Source organism: Artibeus jamaicensis, unplaced genomic scaffold (assembly GCF_021234435.1).
Source record: "Artibeus jamaicensis isolate MK-2021 breed Jamaican fruit bat unplaced genomic scaffold, CSHL_Jam_final scaffold_614, whole genome shotgun sequence".
NCBI classification, from domain to species: domain Eukaryota; kingdom Metazoa; phylum Chordata; class Mammalia; order Chiroptera; family Phyllostomidae; genus Artibeus; species Artibeus jamaicensis.
The window spans coordinates 562,082-587,257 of record NW_026522050.1 but is presented as its reverse complement, the minus strand read 5'-3'; the positions used below and the strand labels follow the sequence as shown (position 1 = coordinate 587,257).

Below are 25,176 nucleotides of genomic sequence, written 5' to 3'. Positions count from 1 at the left end.
CGGACCCTAATTCATTCTCAGAATTCTGCTTTTGCTTTCAGTAATGGGGAGGCCTGGGGCAGGTGGGGGCTGAGCGAAGCAGGATTACCCCGCCCTACTACCACAAAAACCCAAAATCTCCTGAGCGCAGGAGTCATGATTCAACAAATCATCCAGCCCAGCCCTGGTGCCGCCCCCAGAGAACACTTTATGTACTTAAAATAAAAAGTTAAACCCCCCCACATCCAGATGAGCAGCATCACAGAGCAGCCCTGGGGCTGTGGGGGACAGCTAGACAGGGGTGGGATGACTGTGCCTCTGGCCTGATTGGGTGAGTTCGGAGCAGAAAGGTTTGCTCAAGAGGTGGCTGATTGCTGCCCCCAGTAGGGGGGACCTGCACCCTGCTTCCTCCTTGCCCCCTAACCCTTATCCCCTGCCATGACTGCCTTGGCCCATACCTCTCCAGTTCCCCTGGGGCCCAGACTGGGAGGCTGGAGACTCAGGGTATGGCCCTTGCTTGACTTAATCTAAGCCTGGGGGACAGTCCACAGGTCGGAGGGTGGGTACAGGCTGCTGGGTTATCTGGTGACTTTGGGAGCTTTGTTACTGGGGTATTGACCCCTATAATCCCAGAGCCCCCCATCTCTACCCCATCTCTACCAGCCCCCCATCTCTACCAGAAAAGCCAGTGGGCTGAAGAATCACCATATTCTCTGCTCCACGCCCCTAATTTGGCTTGGAGGAACAGTGCTGGGAAGCAGAGCATTGGTGGGCTGGTGGCCCACACAGCCCTCTGTGGAGAGTCAGGGTAGAGGGGGCTGCAGGGGCAGCAGCCAGGTCCAGGGTTTGGCCAAATGCTCCTTTCCCTGGGGGAAGCCCAGAAAGTGGGCTGGGGCTTGTTAAAAGTACAGCTTCTTCCCCCTGCACACACGGAGCAGGTGCAGTAATGTCGAAATTGGTAATGAGGTGCGCAGCAGGTGGGGCAGTGGCCTCGAGGGCTGTCCTGGAGCCGTGAAACAGGAGGGCAGAGTTGACAGCACTGGAGACCACTCCTGTGGGTCCTACGTCTGTGAAGCCCTTTCCCAATGCCTCGTGTTGCGTATAGTTTTATGTACAAATAGGCGATGGTTGGCCAGAGGAGACCTCCTCAAACCCAGGCTGACCCAGCCCATGTTTTTCTGGAGGAGACCTAGTCGGTTCCCACCCTCCTACTTCAGAGCATGCCTCTGGGTAGGGAGGGCGGGTGGGGGGAATCGGTCTCTGGAGCATCCCTCACCTGTGGAGGTTTCTTGGGAGTTTCTGGGGGAACATGTATTCCCACTGGGGTCTGTGGGATCATGTCTCCCCCTATCCAGGCTCTCTGGGAAGCCTGTTTTCCTCCCAGGGTTCCTGGGAGTACTTACGGCATGTCAGGCTTAGGCCATCTCTCTTCCCCAGGAAGGGGGCGGTCGCTGAAGCATGCCGGGAAGGGATGTTCCTGGCCCTCCCTGCATCTCTGCTCTGGAGGGTCTCTGGACTGCAGCACTGTGGGAACAGACTGGACAGCTCTGAGTTGTTTTTTCCTCTAGGGGCTCTGGGGTGCCGCCCTCTCCTGAGATGGCCATTCCTTCCCTGGTGAGGGCTGTCTCCTGGTGGTAGGAGGGCGTATGTTAGCCACGAGAAAGTCTTTTTGGGGGCTTCTCCATGCAACACTTCTCTGGGAGGCAGGATTTGGGTGCATGGTTTGTACCACTTTCCACGGCCTCGCCCCTCCCAGGAAGGGCCCCTGCCTGGCCCCCCTTCACCCCCTTGTCTGGCACTGCCAGCATGATCCCATTGATTGGTAATAATTTATGTCTTTCTCTTTCTCTGATTTCCCCTCCAGCCCCTGCGGTTTGGTTTGTTTGCTGAGCTGTCGGTGAAAAACCGTGTAAAGTTATTCCTGAGCTTTACAATGAAAGTGTAAAAGCTGGAAAAAATATAAAAAGTTAAGAGTAGTGAGCATCATGGTTCTTACTCTTTTTGGTGCTGAGAACCTGTCATTATTCGATTTCATACTTTTAACTTTTCAGAGCTGACACACTCTTTGGGATAGAATTGCATAATTTTAGAGTTTGACAGAATCTCGGTGATTATTTATGTAGCATATTTTTCCCATCTAATGTGATTTTTCTCTTCCAAAACCTTCTTTAGAGGTTGGCTGTTTAGCCTTGGCCTGGATCCATTTATGGACTCTCCTAATACTTAGAAGGTTCTTCTGTACATTCAGCTGACATTCAACTCATGGGAATTTCTACCATCAATCCTGATTCACCCATTCATTGTAACAAACGGTTCAGTTTTTTCCGTCTGCTACAAGAATGCCCTTCTGCTCTTGGACAGCTCTCAGCCCCCTCAGTCTCTCCAGGCTGGCTTTCTCTTAGCTGGTTGGGCTATTCTCTTTTTTATGATTTGGGAGTTTTTGTACAATAAAGAAGATAGCCCCTCTGTCTTTAGCATAAGATGTAAATTTCTCCCCATTTTGTCAATTGTCTTCGGCTTTGTTTACAGTGAGTGATGTTTTACTATGCAGAGTTTTTTCTTAATGTAGTGAAATTTATCAGTTTTCAAAAATGACCCCTGCATTTTGTATCCTTAGATATAATAAACATCAGGATTACTTTTTATCCTTAGGAAGCCCTTCTCCACTTTGAGGTTATTTAAAAAAATATTTTTCTCATATTTACTTAAGTACTTCAGTGGATTTGTTCTTATGTTTAAATCTTGGTCCTTCTGGAACTTATTGCGGTATAAGAGGTAAGGGTTCAAATTTATCTTTTTTTTCCAGCTAGTGCACAGTTACTCCAACACCATTTACTAAATTACTCGTTTTGTCCTGTTGATTTGAAATGCCATTATGTTAAGTTCATGACATAGCTTTGGATCCACTCCTGGAATTTTTTATGTTTTGCTGCCAAGCAAACCCTTACAATATCTTATGTCTCTGTGACTGAATTTTTGGGCCTAAATATAAAACTTCTTATCTACTTACACGTTCAGCCTGTCGTGTAGCCTGTCAGGGTGGTTTGGCTCTGCTGCCTCCTGCATCCGAGGCCTCTTGCTCTGTGCCACCTGAAGGGTAGTAAGCATCTCTTTTATGTCATTGTCCAGGCTGTTGATTTAAAATGCCGGCCAGGTAGGGCCGTCCTTTGAACGCCAGTGGAGAGCCGCTTCTCACTCTTTTCAGTTTCAGAGATGCAGTGTGGGAGAAAGAGCTTAGACCGTTGGTATCCGTTCAAAGACTTTATTGGGCATCCCTTCTATTCATTCTTTCTCAAGCTTTAACGTACCTAGGCATAGCCTGAGAATCTTGTTAAAATGTAGGTTCTGATTCGGTAGGACTGGGGTTGGGCTGAGAGTCTTTTTTTTTTTTTTTTTTTTTTTTTAGAGAGGGAGAGAAGCATCAACTCATGGTTGCTTCTCATGCCCCCCATGGGGGACCTGGCCCACAACCCAGGCACCTGCCCTGACTGGGAATTGAACCAGTGACCCCTTGCTTCACCGGCCAGCACTCAGTCCACTGAGCCACCCTGCCAGGGCTAAGAGTCTGTCTTTCTAATAAGGCCCTAGCCAGGGGCGTTCAACCTGTGTGGCCCAATACAAAATCATAAATTTACTTAAACATGAGATTTTTGTTTGTTTGTTTTCGTTAGTGTTTATGTGTTTAATGTGTGGCCCAAGACAACTCCTCTCCTTCCAGTGTCGCCCAGAGATGCCGAAAGGTTGGGCGCCCCTGCGTGAACACGTGAGCCCCCTTCACTGGTAAAACCCCAAATCCATGAGCGGTGTTTGTATCTGGGATGCTGTCACCGAGAAAACAAAATGAATCACAGGTGGAAGTTTATCCTACCTGGACTCCAGCTGTACGGCTTGACTAGAAGTTCTACTGTTTACAGGTAGATCAGGTCCATCTGTCTAGTAAAGAGGCTGTTTTTTGTGATGCAACTTTTAAAACTGAAGTCAGGTGATTCTGTTAATGAAAATGTCAAATAAATAAGTGATTTTCCTCCCAAGCAGTATTAGATTATGGTGTTGTCCGGAGTCTTGCAATTGAATTACCTTCCTGTAATCAATCCCGCCTTATCAGTTAATGCTACTTGTAATGGACTGCTGGTTTCCAAAGACTTTGTGTGGATTATTTAAAACTCGTAGCAGCTGTCGAGAGGAGGCATGTCCACATACCTCAATTAGTGCATTCCTCAAGCAAACACTTGTGTGGCCGGCTGGTGCTGGAAAGGTGTCCGGAGCAGCTTCTGGGCACAAAGAGCTGCCCTGTGTGTGGGCATGGCTGACCCTTCCCTGTGTGGGGGCACCTACGGCTGACCCTTCCCTGTGTGTGTGGGCATCTGTGGCTGACCCTTCCCTGTGTGCACGCAGCTAGACCAGATCCGGCTGCCTTGGGGTCATTGTTAGTGCAGTTTTGCTCTCCTTTGTGAATACCTGTCAGGCGGTACAACCAACCCAAGGGAAACACGAATGAAATTTAATTTGCCATGAGGTTTGCCCTGATTTAATGTAATGCTCAACTTGGGAAGCTATTTGTTGTTGGAGACTTTTGGGGCAGGGAGCATTTTAAGAAATTTGAAGTGATGTATAATTAATTTAAGGTCAGTCGTGTAAAAGAAATGCTTTATTACAAGCTTGCAGTATCAAATAATAATAATATTGAAAAATGCTTTTAATTTGGGGAGATTTATAGACATAGATCTAGGAGTCAGAAATTCTTGAACTTTGATTCCTGTTTGCCTCTTACTGATAACGGACTATATTTAGCTTTTTCCTGAGTTGGGTTCTTATCAAGGAATGGAAGGGCGAACAAACAGTAACAGTAATACCTGTTTGCTGAATGACTGGAACGGCCATGAGATACTTTGTAGTTTTAGTAGGGCAAGGTACAGCAACAGGAGACAGTGCTATTATAAAAAATACTGTATTGTGTGAGGAAGAGAACAGGTGTATTAGAGCAAGGAGAATAAATCTTGGGTTGGATTTTTGTACAGATAAATATAGAAATTCGGTTGCCAGCTTTCAGTGGCTTATGGTCAACTTCAGATACGAGCCAGTAGAATGCATGGCTTACAGGGAAGGGAAACAAACACAGCCAAGCAGCTTCTTTCCTAAAAGGGTCACAGTGAAACCTGCCCCTGGTCCTTGGATAAGACGTGAAGGAAACTGTCATCTGGTTTACCTTTGGACCAGGTAGAGGTCTTCTAAAACCATCCTGTAGCCATCTTTTAGAAAGTTGTATCTTGCTTCCTCAAGACCTAGAAGTACGTGGTATAATAGCTTAGAAAGACAACTAGACATTTTTCCTTATGGTCTCATTGGACTTATAATGTAGTTTTGTGTCATGTGACTGAGTGGTACACTTGAAAGATTTAAAAGTGAGGGACAGAGGCAGGACTTTGGTGGCTGGAGTGAGGAAGTCAGCAAAGCTCAAAAAACAATAATAAACTAGACAGAATTGTCAGAAACAACCATTTTAGGCCTCTGGAAATAGAACAAATGCAAACGACAAACTGAGAAGCATTTATCCATAAGAAACTGCTGAACTTCACATAAGAATAGTAAGAGTTTTTGACGTCCTGGCCTGGGACTACTCCCTTCACCCCATTAGTCTGGTGGTTCTCTCGGGGCAGGGCAGACCGCCAACACTCCCAGCGTGGCTGCTAGAGGATGCACACTTGATCTGGAGCAGAGGATGAAGGCCCATGCCTACTGGCGTTGTCACTAAAAGTAGTGATCCTGGTAGCAGCTGAGCAAGGGAGCTCTGGTAGCCTGAATAAATACCTGTCCCAAATAGCTCAAGCAACAGACTGGCGGACAAGCCGAAACTTCAGAAATCCTGGAAACGACACAGGCATAGAAAGGCTTGAGAAGCTCTCTACACATTCCTGACTGCTGCCGAGAAGCCTGTGCACACGTGAAAGTGAGGCTGGGAAGGGCCCGCGCTCTCCGCGTATCCTGGTCGGCTGAGTAAATATGCAGAGGGGATGCACCAGGGCCCAGCAGAAAGTAAAAGTTGGGGCAGACCTGGACTTTGTATTCCATAGCCCCTGCACAGATCCACGGCAAAGGCTGGAAGTCTAGTTGGCTCAAGATGTGTGAGCGCAGTCTTTAACTCATTAACCAGTTATTGGCTGATCACCAAACTGTAGACACAGGGGCAGCCCCCAGGATGTCAGGTTTAAAGCGTAAACAGGAATTTTAAAAAAGCAACCGAGTAGAGGCTACACATCATGGCTGCACACCATGGAGGAGGCAGATTCTGCAGATTTAGTCCAGGGACATCGCTAGCACGGGACGGTGCCCACTCAGTCAGTGTGGATTGTAAAATATCCCTTTGCAGGGAGGGAGAGGGAGAGAAGCATAGAGGTATATGCTCAAAGGCTGGCAGACCCACATATAGTTTTTCCTCAGCTTTTTAAACAAATAATAAATTATGAGCATTTTAGCACTTTAAAATTTTTTTAAATTTATTTTTAGAAAGAGGGGAAGGGAAGGAGAAAGAGAGAGAGAGAGAAATATCAATGTGTGGTTGCCTCTCATGTGTCCTCTACTGGGGACCTGGCCTGCAACCCAGGCATGTGCCCTGACTGGGAATTGAACCAGTGACCCTTTGCTTCACAGGCCCAAGCTCAGTCCACTGAGCTACACCAGCCAGGGCTTTCTTCAGCTTTTTTTTGTTGTTGTTGGGAAAGAAAAAGTTTCTATTTTTATTTATTATTTATTTTTTTATTTTTATTTTATTGATTATGCCATTACATTTGTTCTATTTCCCCGCTTCATTCCCCTCCACTCTGCATACCCCATTCCCCCCCTTTAGTTAATGAACACCTGTCTCAAATTCTTTAGATTCTATATTTCCCCTACTATTCTTACCCTCCCCCCTATCTATTTTCTATCTACTGTCTATGCTACTTATTTTCTGTACCTTCTCCCCCCTTCTCCCACTCCCCTGTTGCTAACCCTCCATGTGATCTTCATTTCTATGGTTTATCTTCTTTTTCTTAGGTAAGTCCCTTTAACATTTCATATCATAAGGGCTTGGTGATGATGAACTCCTTGAATTTGGTCTTATCTGAGAAGTACTTTATCTGCCCTTCCATTCTAAATGAAAGCTTTGCTGGATAGAGCAATCTTGGATGTAGATCTTTGGTTTTCATGACTTGGAATACTTCTTTCCAGCCCCTTCTTGTCTGTAAGGTCTCTTTTGAGAAATCCGCTGAGAGTCTGATGGGGACTCCTTTGTAGGTGACTGTCCCCTTATCTCTTGCTGCTTCTAGGATTCTCTTCTTCATTTTAATGTTGGCTAATGTAATGATGATGTGCCTTGGTGTGTTCCTTCTTGGGTCCAACTTCTTTGGTACTCTCTGAGCTTCCTAGATTTCCTGGAAGTATATTTCCATTGCCAGAATGGGGAAGTTCTCTTTTATTATTTATTCAAATAAGGTTTCCACTCGTGACTGTTCCTCTTCCCCTTCTGGTACCCCTATAATTCGGATGTTGGAGAGTTCAAAGAGGTTCTGGAGGTTTCTAAGCCTCTCCTCATTTTTTTGAATTCTTGATTCTTCATATTTTTCTGTTTGGTCATTTTTTTTTCCTTCCTTCTGGTCTACTCCCTTGATTTGAGTCCCAGTTTCCTTTCCATTACTATTGGTTTCCTGTGCATTACCATTTATTTCAATTAGTTTAGCCTTCATATGTTCCTCTAATTTGTGACTAAAATCAACCAGTTCTGTGAGCATCCTGATCACCAGTGTTTTGAACTGTGCATCTGAAAGTTTGGCTATTTCTTCATCGCTTAGATTTATTGGCTCTGAGTTGTTCTTGAGCCATGTTTTTATCTGTTTGTGCCTGTTATGTCTGAGGAGTGGAGCCTTAGTTGTTTACCAGGGTGGGGCCACCCAGGTTGCTGGTTTGTGACGCTGTATGTGGGAGCAGGGTCAGAGAGGGAGCAATGGCGGTCCTCTCCGCTCACCCAGTCCGTCCCACCACTCGCCCCTGCCTGTTTATCTGAGCGCAAATGTGCGAGCCCGTCACCCTGCGCCAGGGCCTGTGCGGTCTGTCTCAATGCTCGCCTCTTCACTGATTTATCTGCGCACAAATGCATGACCGACCACAGACAGCCAGCCCCACCTCTTCCCTGTGTCCGCCCGTAGTTAGCCCGCACCTGGGATCCGTGCCCTCTGCTGCCTGTGCACTGCCCAGGTCGGGATCTCTTTTGCCCAACCTGCTCACTGCTGGCTTCGCCCCTCCCACTGGTTTAGCTGAGCATTTTGTTGTTTTCGGACTCCGTATTATCGATTTTCTGTGTGGTTTGATTGCGTTTATTGTTGTTAAAACTTTATTGTTTTTAGATTTGGTTGTGTGAGGACGCAAAGAGTTTCCACCTACACCTCCATCTTGGCGGAAGTCCCTTTCTTCAGCTTTTTAAAGTGATCCTCTCTCAAGGATTATGGAAATGGCTCTTTATATTTCCAAAGTAAATTAGATATTTTTCTACAGTGTACCACTAGTACTTTGTAAACACACTCACACAGATACCTTTTAAAAAATTACTCATAGCGTGACACTAACTGGATCCTCAATCTATAAGTAGCACTTAACTTTCTATTTCCATTCTCCCTCCTATGTTCCTCTTTTTTTAAATGTCTATTTAGTACATAGTAAAAATCTTTGGGGGCAAAACTGAACTTATTCATATTTATTAACTTCTACCCTTCCCATTTCTCTGTTCCTTTTATGAATTGCACATAGGGAACCATCTATATATATTTACACTTTGTTAGAGACATACGAATAGTAATTCCATACAGCAATTGGAGTTTAATACTGTAATCTGTAGTACAGTTACTCCACAGTTTTTCTTTCTCTCCCCCACAATAGCCATTACGACAGAACAAAACCCAGAGCAAAGAAGAGCCCCCCTGCCCACGCCCTCCAGTTACCAGCTAGAGCGCAGACTGAGTTGTGGGCACTGCTAGGCAGGAAAAAGACTCATTTTCTAGGATCAGAATTTCAGTTTATAGTTTCTTTAATTTGGAACCTGGGCTATTTTTCTCTTATGTTTTTTTTTCTTTTTATTAAAATAGAAAACTCATCCCCAAGCCTTTTTATTACATGTGGCACATGGACTGCTTGACTTAATAAATTTCTAGGAACAATCAAAACTTTACCACTGAGATGTTATTATTCATTATTTTAAAACTTTTACTTATAAATGTTTTGTATGTAATACTATGCATTGAAAGATAAGATGTTATCTTAAAAATCTTAAAGGTATTTTTAGCCCTGGCTGGTGTAGCTCAGTGTATTAAGCATGGGCCTGCAAACCAAAGGATCGAGGTTCGATTCCCAGTCAGGGCATGTGCCTGGGTTGCAGGCCAGTTCCCAGCAGGGGATGCATAAGAGGCAACCATACATTGATGTTTCTCTCCCTCTCTCCTTCCCTTCTCCTCTAAAAATAAATAAAATCTTTTTTAAAAAGTCTTAAAGGTATATTTAATCGTAAATTGGATTAGAGGAAGTTTCCAATAAAGAAGGTAGATTGAAGGGGGTACTCAAATCTTCCCACAGATAACAATTAGAAAGTCTGGACAAAATACTGCAGCCTACTAAAAGCATTCAAAACAGAAACAGGAGAGTTGGCTCAAAAAAATTATAATTGAAAGGAGCAACACTTGGAAGTTTGTGGCTCTTTTTACCACAAGTTTTGCTCCAGACCCCATGGTGGCTATAGTAGAATGAAATGACATTGGAAAACTACAGCCTTATAGATAAGAGGGCCAGAGAGCAGAGGTCAGGGGTAGGGGAACAGCTGGAAATTTAAGAGGGAAATCCTGGAAGCCGGCGAGTGCTGCAAAAAGGGTGAGGCCCAGCGTCTGAGTAAAAACTTTGCCTGAATTCCTGTTGACTGATTGATCCGTCAGGGTTCTGCAGACAAACAGAACCAACATGATGCAAATGAGGAGATTTATTGTAGGATTGTCTCATGTGGTTATGGAGGCTGAGAAGTCCCACTCTCTGCAGTCTGCAAGTTGGAGAAACAGGAGAGCTGGTGGTATAATTCAGCCTGAGTCCAGTGGCCTGAGAATTAGACGGCTGATGGTGTAGTCCCAAACTGAGTCCAAGAATGATGACGTTGGAGGGTAGGAGAAGATGGGTGGTTCAGCTCAAGCAGAGAGAGAGAGAGAGAGCGCGAGCGAGGGAGCAGGCGAGCAAATTCTTCCTTCCTCCACCTCTGTTTCTATTTAGACCCACATAGGATTGGATGACACCCACCCACACTGGGGAGGGCTGTCTGCTTTACTCAGTTCACTAATTTAAATGCTGATCTCTTTCAGAAGCATTCTACGGACACACCCAGAAATAATGTTTGACTGGCTGTCTGGGCACCCGCTAGCCTAGTCAAGTTGACACATAAAATATACCATCACAACTGTTGAATTACAAACGTGCAGGGAGACCTCAGTGGGCCCAGTAAAACAAAAATAAAAACCAACTAAACAAACAAAAATGACGGGCAAAGGCAAGAGAGGTATCCGTCCTTGAAAGGCAATCTTGTACTATGTGAGAAATGTAAGTTTGGTGCTTTTTTTTTTAACTGCATGCGTTTCTAAGCTGCAGTGCTCAGGTAATAGCAAGCTGAAGCCTCTTGGCTTCAGAAGACAGACCCTGACATGCAGAGCAGCTGGAAAATTAGAGGCAAATCACAAAAACACAAAAATCACAGGGTGTGAGCCATCAAATCTGAGTATAAGCGGTGCAGATCTTTGGCTGTCTGCCAGATTACACAGGTGCAGGGGAGACCTCAGTTAACCAGCCTAAAAAAGCAGCAGCTAGAAGCTGTAAGAACTAAGCCAATTTTTTTTCTTTAAAGAGAGGGGAAGGAAGGGAGAAAGAAAGGGAGAGAAACATTGATGGGAGAAACACTGATCAGTTGCCCCTCACACACTCACAACTAGGAACCTGTAACCCAGGCATGTGCCCTCACTGGGAGTCAGACCAGTGATCTTCTGGTTCTCAGGCCAGCGCTCAAATAACACACCAGCCAGGGCTCAAAGGGGAAAGGGAGGGAGAGGGAGGGGGAAACATCCATCAATCACCTACCATACGCACCCACTGAGGTACCAAACTCGTCACCTAGATTTGTGCCCTGAAAGGGAATTGAACCCACAACTTTTTGTACAGTACCAGGATGATGCTCCAACTAGCTGAGCCACCGGGCCAGGGCTAAATAGTTTTTAAATAATACCATGTTACTAACAGTGCAATTATTTGATGTAGGTTAAGAGGTCTTTGGATTCTTAGTATCCTTGGCTGACACCAACCAAGCATCACCCCTTGAGCTAGGGAGGGCTCCCCCTCTTGGGATATGACTGCACATTTGTTTTTTCCTCTTTTTATTGAATTATAAAAGATCTATTGACTTTCTGATGTGAAAGGTAAGAATTTAATGCAGAGCTCTTTATTTTCTTCCTTCCTCCTCCTTCCAGTATTTGGAAACTATATTTTCAATTTTTTGTTGTTGCTAACTTGTGTAACTTACGTGGTTTTAATTTATACTTCTATTTCTGGTTCCACTAATACCAATACCTTTCGTTTTTCTCCTTCCGTCTAAAAACGAAACATAGAGGTGCATATATCTTTTTGAATTAGTATTTTTGTTTTCTTCGAATGGATACCCAGAAGTGGAATTGCTGGGTCACGTGGTGATTCTGTTTTTACTTTTTTGAAGAACCTTCATAGTGTTTTTGCACAGAGGCTGCACTGGTTTACAGTCCCACCAGCAGTGTCCAGAGGTTCCCTTTTCTCCACATCTTTGCCAGTACTTGTTATTTGTTGTCTTTTGATAATAGCCAGTCCGATAGATGTGAGGTGGTATCTTATTGTTGTTTGCACTTCTCTGATGATTAGTGATGTAGAGCATCTTTCCTTGTGGCTTTTGGCCATCTGTTATGTTTGGAAAAATGTCTGTTCAGGTCCTCTACACATTTTTTAATTGGATTGTTTTCTCAGTGTTAAGTTGTGTGAGTTCCTTATATATTTTGGATATTAACCTCTTATTAGATCTATCATTTGCAAATATCTTTTCCCATTCAGTGGGTTTCGGATTTGTTGATGGTTTTCTTCACAATGCAAAAGCTTTTTTATTTTTAGTTTAATGTAATCCCACTTATTTATTTTTACTTTTGTTGTCCTTGCCTAGGAAGACATATTATTTATTTATTTATTTATAACATTACTTAGGCTAATGTCAAAATGTTTTTTTTTTCCTAGGACTGATAGTTTCTGGTCTTAAGTCTTTAATTCACTAATTTTGAGTTTATTCTGTATATAGTATAAAAAAGTCATCCAGTTTATTTATTTTGCATGTAGTTGCCCAGTTTTCCCAACACCATTTATTGAAGAGACTATTTTTTCCCCCATTGTATATTCTTGCCTCCTTTATTATAGATTAATTGACCATTTAAGCATGGATTTACTTCTTGGCTATCTGTTCTGTTCGACTGGTGTCTGTTTTTATGCCAACACCATACTGTTTGGTTACTATGGCTTTGTAGTATAGTCTGAAATCAGGGGGCATGATATCTCCAAGTTTGTTCTTCTTTTTCAAGATTGCTTTAATTATTCAGGGTCTTTTGTGGTTCTATATAAATTTTAAGATTATTCTCATTCTGTGAAAAATGTCATTGGTATTTTGATAGGGACTTATTTTGTTTTCACAACTGCAGAGTTGTCCCTCCTGTGAATATATCATAATTTATGTAACTAGTCCTGTGTTGATGATAGTTTGGGTCTTCCAATCTACTATTAGAAACAACGTATGTCTGGCCCTGGCTAAGTGGGGCAGGGGGTTAGAGTGTTGTCCCCATAAGCCAAAATTGTGGGTTTGATCCTCAGTCCAGGCACATGGAAGAATCAACCAATGAATGCATAAATAAGTGAAATAACAAATCTCTGTCTCTCTCCCTCCCTTCCCCTCCCCTCCCTCTAAAATCAATCAATCAATCAATAAAAAAAATTTTAACTTTAAAAAGAAAAAGGTAACAACATATATCTGTAGAATAAATTCCTAGAGTGAAAATGCTGAGTCAAAGAGTGACATTCGCAGGGTGAGTGGAGATGACACAATTGCCCTCTGTGGATGTACCAGCCTCGGTCCGCACAGCGGTGTGTGAGTGCCTGTTTCCCCGCAGCCTTGCCCACAGTGTCAGAGGTCTCCCTCCCGGGCTCCCTCGTTCCCTCCCTCCCTTTCCCTTCTTCCTTTAGGGCAGGGCGTTCCCAGCCTCCCTCCTTCTGGTCAGTGGACACAGCCTGAACTCTGCCTCCTGCCTCCCTGGTCCCCGACCCTGGCCCATAGGAAGATTGTCTTCCATAAAACCAGTCCCTGGTGCCAGAAAGGTGGGGGACCACTGCTTTTAGGGGGTGATGGTGGCTTTTGCTAATATAATAGGTAAAGGATGGCCATTCAATGGTGAGTCCATCCCTATGAAGCTGACATAGGAATTACCCCACTTTCACAAAGTCAGTGGAAAAGCCCAACTTTCTTTACATTTTACAAGCTGCAAAGAAATGCTAACAGATTAAGAAATTAACCACAGGACCTAATTAGAAAAAGATTTGGCAACATGCCCAGCTCATCCAGTGGCAAAGGGAGAAAATACTCTGCATTTTGTGACACTGTTTAGAAAGAGGTAATTTAAATGCCCTCTAATCTGGGCTGGTAATGTCCAATTAAGAGTGTTAAGAATGAAAACACTTGGGTTTTTTATACTTCGTGTGGCGAGGCAGAGTCTTTCCTCCCCTTAGACTCTTCCCTTTAAATATATTTACATTGACTGGTGACGATTACAGTTTAGTTAAACAAACTGAACGTTTCCTGTTTTCTTTCAAACCACTGTGCGTGAAATTAGAGGAATTGAAGTATTCAGAGTAAGACAGAGTCCCATCCTTCAGCCACATTCGGTTCCGGGTGACCGTAACTCAGGAAAGACCTTGATGAAGCAGGCCGGGCCTCAGAGCGGGCGGGAATCAGAGGGGCAGTATTTAAAACGGCCTAAAACAATGAGTAGCCGTAAATACAGATTTAGAGGCAAGGGGAGGTTTTTCAGTTGTTTTTTTTTAAATCTGGTTTAGATGATCAGAATGTGAAACATGTTTTCTTGCCATTAGTACACTCTGGTAGAGAGTCAGACTAGAGTTTAGCACCCAAGTTCGTATCTAATTTAGGCAACATAACCTGGTTAAGAGCACAGACTTAGCTAGACAATCCTGGCTGCCACCCACTAGCTGCATGGCCTGGGGCAGGCTGTTTAACTTCTCTGAGCCTCTGTTTTCTCACCTGTAAAATGAGGATTACAGTTGTTTTGAGGATTAAATTGGCGCATGTAAGTTGCGTATTGTAGTGCCTGGCTCAGTGTTTATATGCTTGCTGTTATTACTGTGTTGTACCTTTGCAAAGTGATACTTTTTTAGACTCAAAAGAATATTTTTCTGCCCCAGTGGTGTGGCTCAGTGGGTTGGGTGTTGTCCTGCAAATCTAAAGGTCACCAGTTCAATTCCCACTCAGGGCACGTGTCTCAGTTGTGGGCCAGGGCCCTGGTTGAGGGTGTGCGAGAGGCAGCCCATCTCACACGTTGATGTTTCCTCCCTCTCTTTCCCCCTCCCTAAAAATAATGGTGGGCCAAAAAGTGCATTTGGTTTTTCCTGTTCTATGGCTCTAGTAGCACTTAGTTGTCTTTAACTTAATTTGAAACTATTTCATTAGATTGTATTGTGACAGCTGTCATATCAGTGTGCATTTAACAAAAAAAATCAAAATTGGTGAATTTTTATGCAGTCATTTTGATACTGAAGATGGAAGGAGACATGTAACATTTTTGGCACATCATGCTTTATTTCAAGAAAGGTAAAAATGCAACTGAAATGCCAAAAAAGATTTGTGCAGTGTGTGGAGGTGGAATAGAACATGTCAGAAGTGGTTGCCAAGTTTCATGCTGGGGATTTCTCGCTGGACGATGCCCCACAGTCGGGTCCAGTTGAAGTTGACAGCAATCAAGTGGAGACATTAATTGAGGACAATCAACATTATACCGACATACTCAAAATATCCAAATCAATAAAGTTATTGGTGAAAATGAAAAATGTGGGTTTTATTTTATGGAAAAAACTAAACAGACTTTCTGGCCAACCAGATATTCTTAGAGAGAGGGAAATAAATAAATGAAATATTTTTTGGTCCAGTGCTCAATCCACTGAACCACTATACCAGCCAGAGCTAAAAGTCTTTTTTTTTTTTTAAGGAATATTTTTCTGGTTACAAAATTAATACATGATCATTGTGAGAAATGTGGTGTATATAGAAAAGCATTTTTAAAAACTCATGTGTAACCTCCCCACTGTGAAACAGTGTCAGCATTTTGGCATCTTACCTTCAGAGCAGTCTCGCAAGGTCATTAAGACCATGGGCTCCAGCCCACCTGCTCCGGCTCCTGTTCTGGCCCCACCATTTATTAATCTCTCTGACTCTCCCAATGTGCTCATCTGTGAAATGTGGGTCATGGTGTTGTTCACAGAGCGGAGATTAAACAGGTGAATAGACTGAAGCATTTGGAATAACGGAAGGCAGAGGAAGTGCTGTGTGAGCGTCTTTGCTGCCGGGAGTCTTCCCTTTGTGTATGGTCAAGAGTGAAAGGGTCCCATCAGCCTCCGAATAGAGAGGACAAGTAAGTGGGACTGGTGGCGATGGAGCGCGCAGACAAAAAGTACCACGGAGAACAGTCGCACACGCACACACTTGCATGACCCGGAGCGAACGATGGCTTGAAAGGCACTGCAGTGGGGAAAGGGAACTTAAGTACTTACCAGAGGAGGCTGTAACTTGATTCCAGGGACCCCTTTTCCTGAAGTTTTGCTTCTTGTGGTTAGTTCCTCACTCTCAGTCATGGCTTGACAATGTCAAATGGAAAATTATAGAAATAAACAATTTCTAAGTTTTAAATCTTGTGCCACCCTGCTCCATCCCACCAGGGTCATAAGCCTTCCCTTTGTCCAGCACGTCCTGCCCCCGTGTCACCCAGTAGCCACCCGCTACCAGATTGGTTGTCACCACATCGCAGTGCTTGTGTTTAAGTCACCGCATTGACTTACTGGTGGCCCCAGAGCCCGGGAGTAGTGCTGCTGGCAACTCAGATCTGCCCCCGGAAGCAGGAGTGCTTCCTTTAAGTGAAAGGGCGGAAGTCCTTGACTTAGTAAGGTACTCACTCGGTCTTCTCACATCGTCATAAGAAGGGTAAGTCTAGTAAAAGAAGGTATTTTGAGAGAGTCCACATTCATAGAACTTTTATTACAGTATAGTGTTATAATGGTTTTATTTACTATTACTTATTGTTGTTAATCTCTTACTGTGCCTGATTCATAGATTAAACTATCACAGATACATGTCTATAGGAAAAACATAGTATATATAGAATTTGGTTCTGCTTTCAGGAATCCACCGGGGAGTCTTCGAAACTTTTCCTCTGTGGATAAAGGGGAACCACTATAGATGGAACTTCATTCTCCCCATTAAAAAAATAATATCTTCCTGGGTAATTGGGGGAACAAGGGAATAAAACCATGACTTTAAACTCAAATAGAAAATAAGAATGATATAGTGTGGGTAATAGTAATAGTGAATAAATTCTCACTTGAAATCTTAGATAAGAAAGAAAAGATTCAACTGGTTATGTTTTCTTCCCACAGGAAAAAAAGTCCTTTTTCGATTTCGGAATAAATAAATTAGGAAATGAGTGTTCACAATATCAGGGATTCACTGTTGCCTTCCTGTAAATAACAGCTTTTCCCAAGTCAGCTTGGGTTCTAGGGAGAGTACGATGAGTGTCATGAGAGGAAAACGCACTTTGTTTTAGGAGCCCCGTCATGTGGCTATTAATCCACGTAGTGGGGTGAACAGTGGCCCCGGAAAAGGTGTGTCTAAGTCCTAACCCTTGTACCCATGAATAGGAAATTGGGTCTTTGCAGGTATAATTAAGGGTCTCGAGATGAGATCATCTTGAATTTGGGGTAGACCCTAAATCCAATGACTGGTGTCCTTATAAGAGAAAGGAGAGGAGTGACACAGAGACAGAGGAGCGACTCAGACAGAAGGCTGTGGGAAGACAGACAGATGGGAGTGATGTGTCTACCAGCCGGCAGTGCGGGGGGAGGTGGGGCGGGCAGCAGCCACTGGAAGTGTCGGAGGCTTCAGATGGAATGCAGCCCTGCCGACCCCTTGATTTTGGACTTGCAGTCAGCAAACGATGAGAGAATACATTTCTGTTGTTTCGGGTCACCAAGTTTGTGGTCATTTGTCATGGCCTCAGAAATTCACACAAAGATGAAAATAAGGCATATTTGACCTTGTCAGAGGGGAAGTTATGTTATCTTCTCACAAAAATATATTTTCTAAGACTCGTGCATCTATTGTATAAAGCCAAAGTAAGGAATCTTAAATTTTATAGGTAATAAATTTGGGATGGAGGAAAATACATCATTTTAGTTGGAAGTAATCCCAAAAGTCAAAAATAAAATGACTGTTTATTTGGAGCACAGAAAAGTTGGGGGGGGGGCACGGAGGCAGAGAGTGTGTCGTGTGGACAGACCTGTAAGCCTGTCCGTTAGCCTCACCACTGGAGAATGACTTAGAAACCACAGCAAAAGTGACACGTTAGTTTTACACCGTAGTAATACAAAAACGGCCGCGATTCTTCCTTCAAAAAGAGTTATTGGTAGAGTCTAACCTGGTGTTCTTCTTATTCCAGTTTCTCAATCCCACGCAACACTTATAAGTACTTTGAGACCAGGCTTATTTAATTTTATCGTTGGGCTTATTGCTTCTAACATTCTGATCTAAAGCTAAATGATTTTCAGATTGTAGGTCTAAAATTTGTGCTTCAGCCCTGGCGGGGTAGCTCAGTTCATTAGACCATCATCCCAGTCAGTACACCAAGGTTGCGGGTTCAACACTTGGTCAGGGGCACGTACAAGAATCAACTAGTGAATGTATAAATGAGTAGGACAACAGATTGATGTTTCTCTCTCTCTTTCTGTCCCCCTTCCTCCCTCACTCCCTCTAAAATGAATTTTAAAAATTTAAATTAAAAAAAATTTTCCTGACTGGTGTGGCTCAGTGGATTGAGCACTGGCCTGCAAATCAAAGAGTTGCCAGTTGGATTCCCAGTCAGGGCGCATGTCTTGGTTGCCAGCCAGGTCCCCAGTAGGGGGCGTATGAGAGGCAACCACACATTGATGTTTCTCCCCTTCTCTTTCTCCCTCCGTTCCCCTCTCTAAAAATAAATAAATACTATTTTTTAGAAAATTTATATTTCATGTGTTACAGTCCCAATACATGGACTATTAAAATGTTCATTCTTATCCCCACTTCCTCCTTTTCACAGTGGGAGGTCTTTGATAGCTAGCTGATATGGAGCATATCCTTATTTGAAGCCTGTGGTTTCAAACAGTAAGATAACACTAGTTCTTTTCTGTGAAGTTCTGTATCAAGAATGCCTGAGGATTGTCCTGTCCCATTACCCTGAGAGCAACTGTTTGTTTCTGGAAGCAACTGTGGGTCCTGCCTGGAGGGAGGATGAGTCGGGAGGTAGAAAGAGATGGAACTCTCTTGGGGAAAGCAGGCAGCTGGCTGTACACCACCTAAAAATGTACCATTTAAAGGTAAAAAGGCAGGCTGTTGCAGCCTCCAACATGACCTACTTTTTAGAATGTTAATTGTGTTTGTAAAGAAATACACTCTAAATCCAAGTTACACAATTTTCTTGTTTGTTTAAACATTCTAAGAATCTGCTAGAGGTGGGATGTTGCAAGGTGGGAATGAAGGAAAGTGAGAAGCAGATAAGAAAGGGGAGGGAGCTGAGACAGCAGTTTGGTGCTCCCTCCCGGAACCTCCAGTTCTTGTGAAGCGGCGTGGTCTGGATGGAGAGCTTTGCTTCTCCTCTCTGGCTGTTACTGTGCTTTTGAACTTTACAGAGTAGATTTCTTCCTTGTGTTACTTGGTTTATCAGTCAAGTCTCACTATAGAGGAGATAGCGGATCAACTCCTCACCTCTGTGGTTTTGAAAATTGACGTGGATCCTGGCCCCTGGGGTCCACAGTGTTATGGATGCAACGAGACATTGACAAGGACTACCGAGTCCTGTGTAGGAAAAGGGAGAGCGCTTCGGCCCTTGCCTTGACGGGCTTTCTGTTGAGTTCAATTTGCACCGAATACAAAGGGTGCAAATTGAAGGGTGCTTTATGTAAGGGTGTATACATAAAGCTCATCAATCATTCTTGAGCTTCTTGATGAAGTTGAGCTTCTCGAGAAGCTGTTAAAGCTCAGGGTTCCGGTATTGCTACTCCTTCCCCCTTTTCCAACTCGAACTTTCCTCTGGAGGACCTCAGCCATCACCATCGCTGTCACTGTAAACACCACCTTCATGCCATGACTCTCACACCTGTATCTCCAGTCTCTTTCCCTGGACCTCAGGGCTCACAGCTGGCTGCCTACTTTAATTTTTCCATTCGGATATTTAACTGTCTCAAACTTAATAATGACCTGACTTTTCTAACCTATTCACCAAAAACTTCCCCATTTCCCTCTTTTTAGTCAATGGTACCACCATCCATCCACTGAGTTGCTCAAGCCCAAAATCCCAGAAATGTCTTTGGGCTTTCTTTTTCCCCACACTCTGCATTCAGTTTATCGCTAAGTTCTATCAGTACTACCAGAATGTTCCTGAATTCCACCCTTCTGCCCATCCCCACTGCTACTGCTCCAGACCAGACCTTCCCGTCTTTCCTGTCTTCTTCCTGTCCTACCTGCAACAGCCCCCAGGCAGGTCTTCCTGTTCCCCCGCTCTCCTTTCTGTGGTCCGTTAGTCACATAGCTGTAGAGTGAACTTGCAGAAATCACTGTATATTGTCTACTTGTTTCTAATGCTTCATTGGCTGTACCTCATCGTCCAGCCTCGGTTTGCCCCTCTAACCTCACATTTTACTACCATCCTCGTTCACTGGGCTGTGGACACAGCCCAGCCTCATTGAATGTTTCATGATCCTACTCTGCGGATTTCCTACATGTACTTCCCTAAGTAAATAAACTACAATTTGTAGTTTATTTTTGCTGGGTTTTGAATTTGATACAGTATCTATTGTACTCTGTATAGTCTTCTGTAACTTTGTTTTCACTCAGCATTGTGTTTGGAGATCAGTGCATGTCGAAGTCATTTTCACTGCTGGGTAGCACTTTATTGTGTGAATATACCACAGTTTATCATCTGCTCTTCTGAATTGCACATTGGGGTTCTGACAGGCATAACTCACATATTATCTGGTTTACAGAGAACTTACCGAGGGGCAAGCACAGTTCTTAGTGCTTTTGTACCTATGCATCCGCACGACAGCTCTCTGAGTTGGTACTGGAATCCCCATTCTATCAGTGAGGAAACAGAGCCATTGGAAGATGAAGTAGTTCACGCGCAGTCGTGTGGCTGACTAATGAAGGCTATGGATGCTTTTGTGTGTGTCTCCTGGTACACGGGGCAGGCGTTTCTCCAGAAGTGAAATTGCCGAAGCCTGGGTTTCACACGTGTTCTGCTTCACAAACCTGCCGGTCTCCTAAGCACGTGGGTTCCGGCCGATGCGCCCACTAGCAGCACACCAGTTCCCCCTGTGTCGCACCTTCACCCACACTTGGTTTTGCCAGTTTTGTGGGGGTAAAATGATATTTTGATTTCAGTTTTCATTTCCCTGATTTCTAATGAGGTTGAGCATATTTTCGTACATTTATTAGCCATTAGCATTTCCTCTTCTGGGAACATGAAATGTCTGTTCATGTCTTTTACCCACTTTTTTGTTGATTTTCCAGTCTCTTTCTTATTGAATTATAGGAGGGTTTTATATTGTAGACCTTTTGTCAGTATTGGGAGTTTCAAATATCCTTTCCAAGTTCATGATTTGTGTTTTAAGTCTGTGGTGTCTCCTAATAAACAGAAATGTCTAATTGTAATGCTTAACTTCTTAGGGTTTTCAGTGTCTTATTTAAGAAATACATTCTCGTTCTGGCTGGATGGCTCAGCTGGTTGGAGTGTCGCTCCATACACCAGGAGGTTGGGGTGCTTACGGGAGGTAACTGGTCGATGTTTCTCTTTGACGTCCATGTGTGTCTGTCTCTCTCCCCTCTCCCCTGCTACCTCCGCTCTAAGCATATCCTCAGGTGAGGATTAAAAAAGAAGAAATTCATTCTTTTTTTTTTTTTAGATCAAACCTACCATCTTAATCTTTTATTTAAAAATGTTTATTGATTTATTTTTAGAGAGAGGTAAGGGAAGAAGAAAGAGAAGGAGAGAAACATCAGTGTCTGGTTGCCTCGTGCGCACCTCCCCTTCCACCACCAGGAACCTGGCCCACAACCTGGACATGTGCCCTGACTGGGAATCAAACTGACGACCCTTTGGTTTTCAGGCCAGCGCTCCACCCTGAGCCGTACCAGCCAGGGCAGGAGGTCCATTCTTACCTCAAAGTCAGAAAGATGCCACCCCATATCTCTTCTACAGTCTTGCCTTTCACAACTAAGTATTTAATCCCCCTAGAGATTATTTTTATATCTGATGTGAGGTAGGATCCAATTTTTTTTAATTTCATGGTTTATGTTATTCCCAGTTATTTTAACACTGTCCTTGTCTTATATCAAGTTTCTGTGTGATTGTGGGGTGTTTTCTGGGTGCTCTGGTCTGTTCCATCGGTCTCCTTTCTTTTCCTTCAATACCATGTGCATTGGTTTTGGCTTGCGATAAAGGGGCATTCAGGAGGTTAATGGAATAGTGTAACTTTCTGACACTTCTCAAGTACAGAAGTTAAATAAAAGTGTGGATGCTCATTTACTGAAGGAAGACACGGTTTGGACTGAGAATGGCGTTCTGACATTCTTCCTTCAGATGAAGCAGCGTTTCCCCAGTAGATTGTCCATCACTTTTCTCACAAGTTCCTTATGTTTGACTGGATCTTCTTTCTCTCAATTTTTCTAGGCTGTTCAGCTTGACCCTGAAGAAGCTTGTCATGCTAAAGGAAATGGACAAGGACCTCAACTCAGTGGTCATCGCCGTGAAGCTGCAGGTGAGTCCAGCAGGATCGCTTGTTCGGGATGCAAGGAAGCAGGGCGACTGGTGCCCACCGCTGGGGCCTCAGAAATGCCCGTGGGGCCAACTCTCTCTCCCTTCACTCAGCACAGCAGGTGCCACAGTGGACAGACAGTCGAGCGCACAGAACCTCCTGAGTCCCAGCCCTGCCTCTTCGTAAAGCGCTCGTTTCTTTAACCCCCACCCCCGTTTCTTCCTCTGAAGAATAAATGTGGTTCCCGCTTCCCTGCCTGTCCAACAGAATTGTTATGGAGACCAAGCAGTACAGGTGCTGGAGTGTTTGGTGCACTCTTCAGAAACAACTGGGGCGGCTCGCGTCCACAGCAACCCTGTCCCCAGCATTCATAGGCCACACAGGTGCATGGGTTGGGCTTTCTTTGGATGTTTTCTATAGGGTAGAGGAAATTTGTAGATTATTATTTCGGAATTGGAAATTAAGATTTTACTGGGATGTTTTATATTCTGGGTAATCCCCACATTTAACTCCTTACACTTGGCTCAGTATCTTCAGGAGACCAAAAATATTTTCCACGCCTTCATGTTCTAAGCATTCCTGAAATTTCAGGAAAGAAGGGAGAAACCGAACTACAGAAACGTTAAGGAATATATCTGTCGCCAGCAGATTACTGAGGGCAGGAGCGGAACTCGGAACTAAAGAGTGGGTAATTTATGTGGTCATTAAACACCATTACCAGACCTTCCTCAGCTGATGAGTCCTTTCTAATGATGTCTCCCTGGGGTTTGCTGAGATCCTGAAGTGCCTCTGGAGTCATTAAATTAGTATTGGATTCTCCAGCTTAAGAATGGTGTGTTTACTGAATTCTTATTCATCAAAAAGTAGTCAACTACATGGAAACTCCCTACTAACCAGCACATTTTATTAGCTAGATCAGCTGTTAGGCAGCAGTTTTTTGTACTAGCATTGGCTCATTAACATCCACATCTAAGGCACTCACAGTATGTGAACCACACACACTGAGGTCCTCCGCTCTGTTTCCGAAATAAAAGCATCTTAATTTAGTCCTCAAAGCTCTTTAATTACTTCTTATGAATTCCTGTGTGTCCCAACTTAGTACATGGTCACTCCCTGCTCATCCTCGCGTGTGGCGCTGCCGGGTGGAAGACAGTGGGGCAGCGCCGTGCAAGTGGGAGCTCCCGGTGTCTTTCCCTCCGTCCCTGGTTTTGCACCTGTTTCCAGGCCACCGGTGGTGTTCCAGTTTGGCGGCTGTTGCCTTTGCTAAAAACGGTTGCTTTCTAGTGAAAACACTGTTGGCGTGGTTTTGAAAGTTCCCCGCTGCTCTTGCCATCCCTGCAGTTAAATACCTTTGCCAAGAGAAATAATTTATTTTATTCCCCGATTAAATATTTAACATTCTATAAAATTTAAAATTATATCCTAAAACTACAAATATTCTGGATTTTTATTGTTTTATTTCCAAGCAGCTGAAAGTAATTACAGATGTTATAACATTAATTTATCCAGTCACTTATTCATTTATTCATTCATTTAATAAATATGTATTAAGCACCTATTATGTGCCAAGCCTTGTTCAAGGCACAGGGGTAAGAGCAGTGAACAAAACGGACCAAACCCCGGCCTTTAGGGACCTTAACCTGCTGGTAGAACAGCAGTCTCCAAAATGAGGTCTGCAGACCCTGGGCCCCTAAAGCCCTCTCGAGAGAGACAGGAGGTCAAAAAGACAGGAGGTGATGGTGCCGTGGCCTTACTTGTCCTTTCCGCTGTGGTGACGTTTGCACTGAAGGCACAAGTGCACTGGTGGGTAAGACAGCAGACCCTTAGTCCCCGTCCGGCACTTGCCCCAGACGGCACCGGGCGTCACTGCGCTGTCACCATCAGACTCGAAGGGAGAAGAAAGGCCAGTCTGTCTTAAGGATGTCGTTGAAGTAGTAAAAATTGTGAATTTCTCTTCTCAGCCCTGCGGTCCATGCCTCTTTAGTATTCTTGGGGTGAAATGGGAAATGCGCAGGAAGCACTCCTGCTTTGTAGCGAACAGTGCAGTTGTCTCAGGGACGAGCGCTTGTTAGGCCAAGTTGTGAGTTGAAGTCACCGCCGCTCTCGTGGAGAGAAGAGCTTACAGACACGCTGGTTTTACAGATGTGGGCACTTGAAAGACATTTTCTTGCAAATGAACTTGAAAATTTTCTTGAACTGCCACTTCAAGGGAAACACTGAGGGTATCTTTGACCAATGATAAAAAAATCTGAGCTTTCCAGTGAAAATCAGAATTCTGGGAAACTCGTCTCTGTCACTGAAAGTTTAACAGCTTCTCGATTCTTACAGTTCTTACAGACATTTCTGAAGACATCTGTGGTGGTAGTAACGATTGTGATTTTTTAAAAAATTGTATAATGAAATGGGTAACTCACCAAAAATTTATATAATTCAGTGAATTTATATTTTCCAAATGACCAATCCATGAGCTCATACAATTTTGCCAGGTAAAAGATTCATTCATTCAAAGACCAAAATAGACTAATGGGTCGAATTTTATTTTTAACTTTTTTTTTAAAGATTTTATTTATTTATCTTTAGAGAGAAGGGAAGGGAAGGAGAAAGAGGGAGCGAAATATCCATGTGTGGTTGCCTCTCATGTGCCCCCCAACCAGGAACCTGACCCACGAGCCAGGCATGTGCCCTGACTGGGAATCAAACCAACAAGCCTTTGGTTCACAGGCTGGCACACAACCCACTGAGCGACACCAGCCAGGGCTAATTTTAACTTTTTATTCAGAATAATTTTACATTTACAGAAGTGAGGCAGGAGTAGGGTGTAGAGTTCCCGTTACCCCTCACCTAGCTTCTCCCAGTGTTAACGTCTTTCTTAACCATGGTCCATGTATCAAAACTCAGAAGTTACCACTGGTGCTACACTGTTAACAAAAATTACAGACTTTATTCAGATTTCCCAGTTTTTCCACTGAAGTCCTTTTTTCTGTTAATTGATTGGATTTTAGTATATAACAGAGTATAAAAAGA

General features: G+C 43.8%; 1 protein-coding gene across 3 annotated transcripts in view; it reads left to right on the top strand.

The window, feature by feature from the left end:
- Window positions 1-25,176, top strand: part of PACS1 (phosphofurin acidic cluster sorting protein 1) — a 127,567-nt gene that overhangs the window by 60,806 nt on the left and 41,585 nt on the right. For all 3 annotated transcript variants that reach the window (XM_037135233.2, XM_037135232.2, XM_037135234.2), the window contains exon 2: window positions 22,068-22,155. In XM_037135233.2, the coding sequence (XP_036991128.1) occupies window positions 22,068-22,155 (88 nt within the window). The remainder of the gene's footprint in view (window positions 1-22,067; window positions 22,156-25,176) is intronic.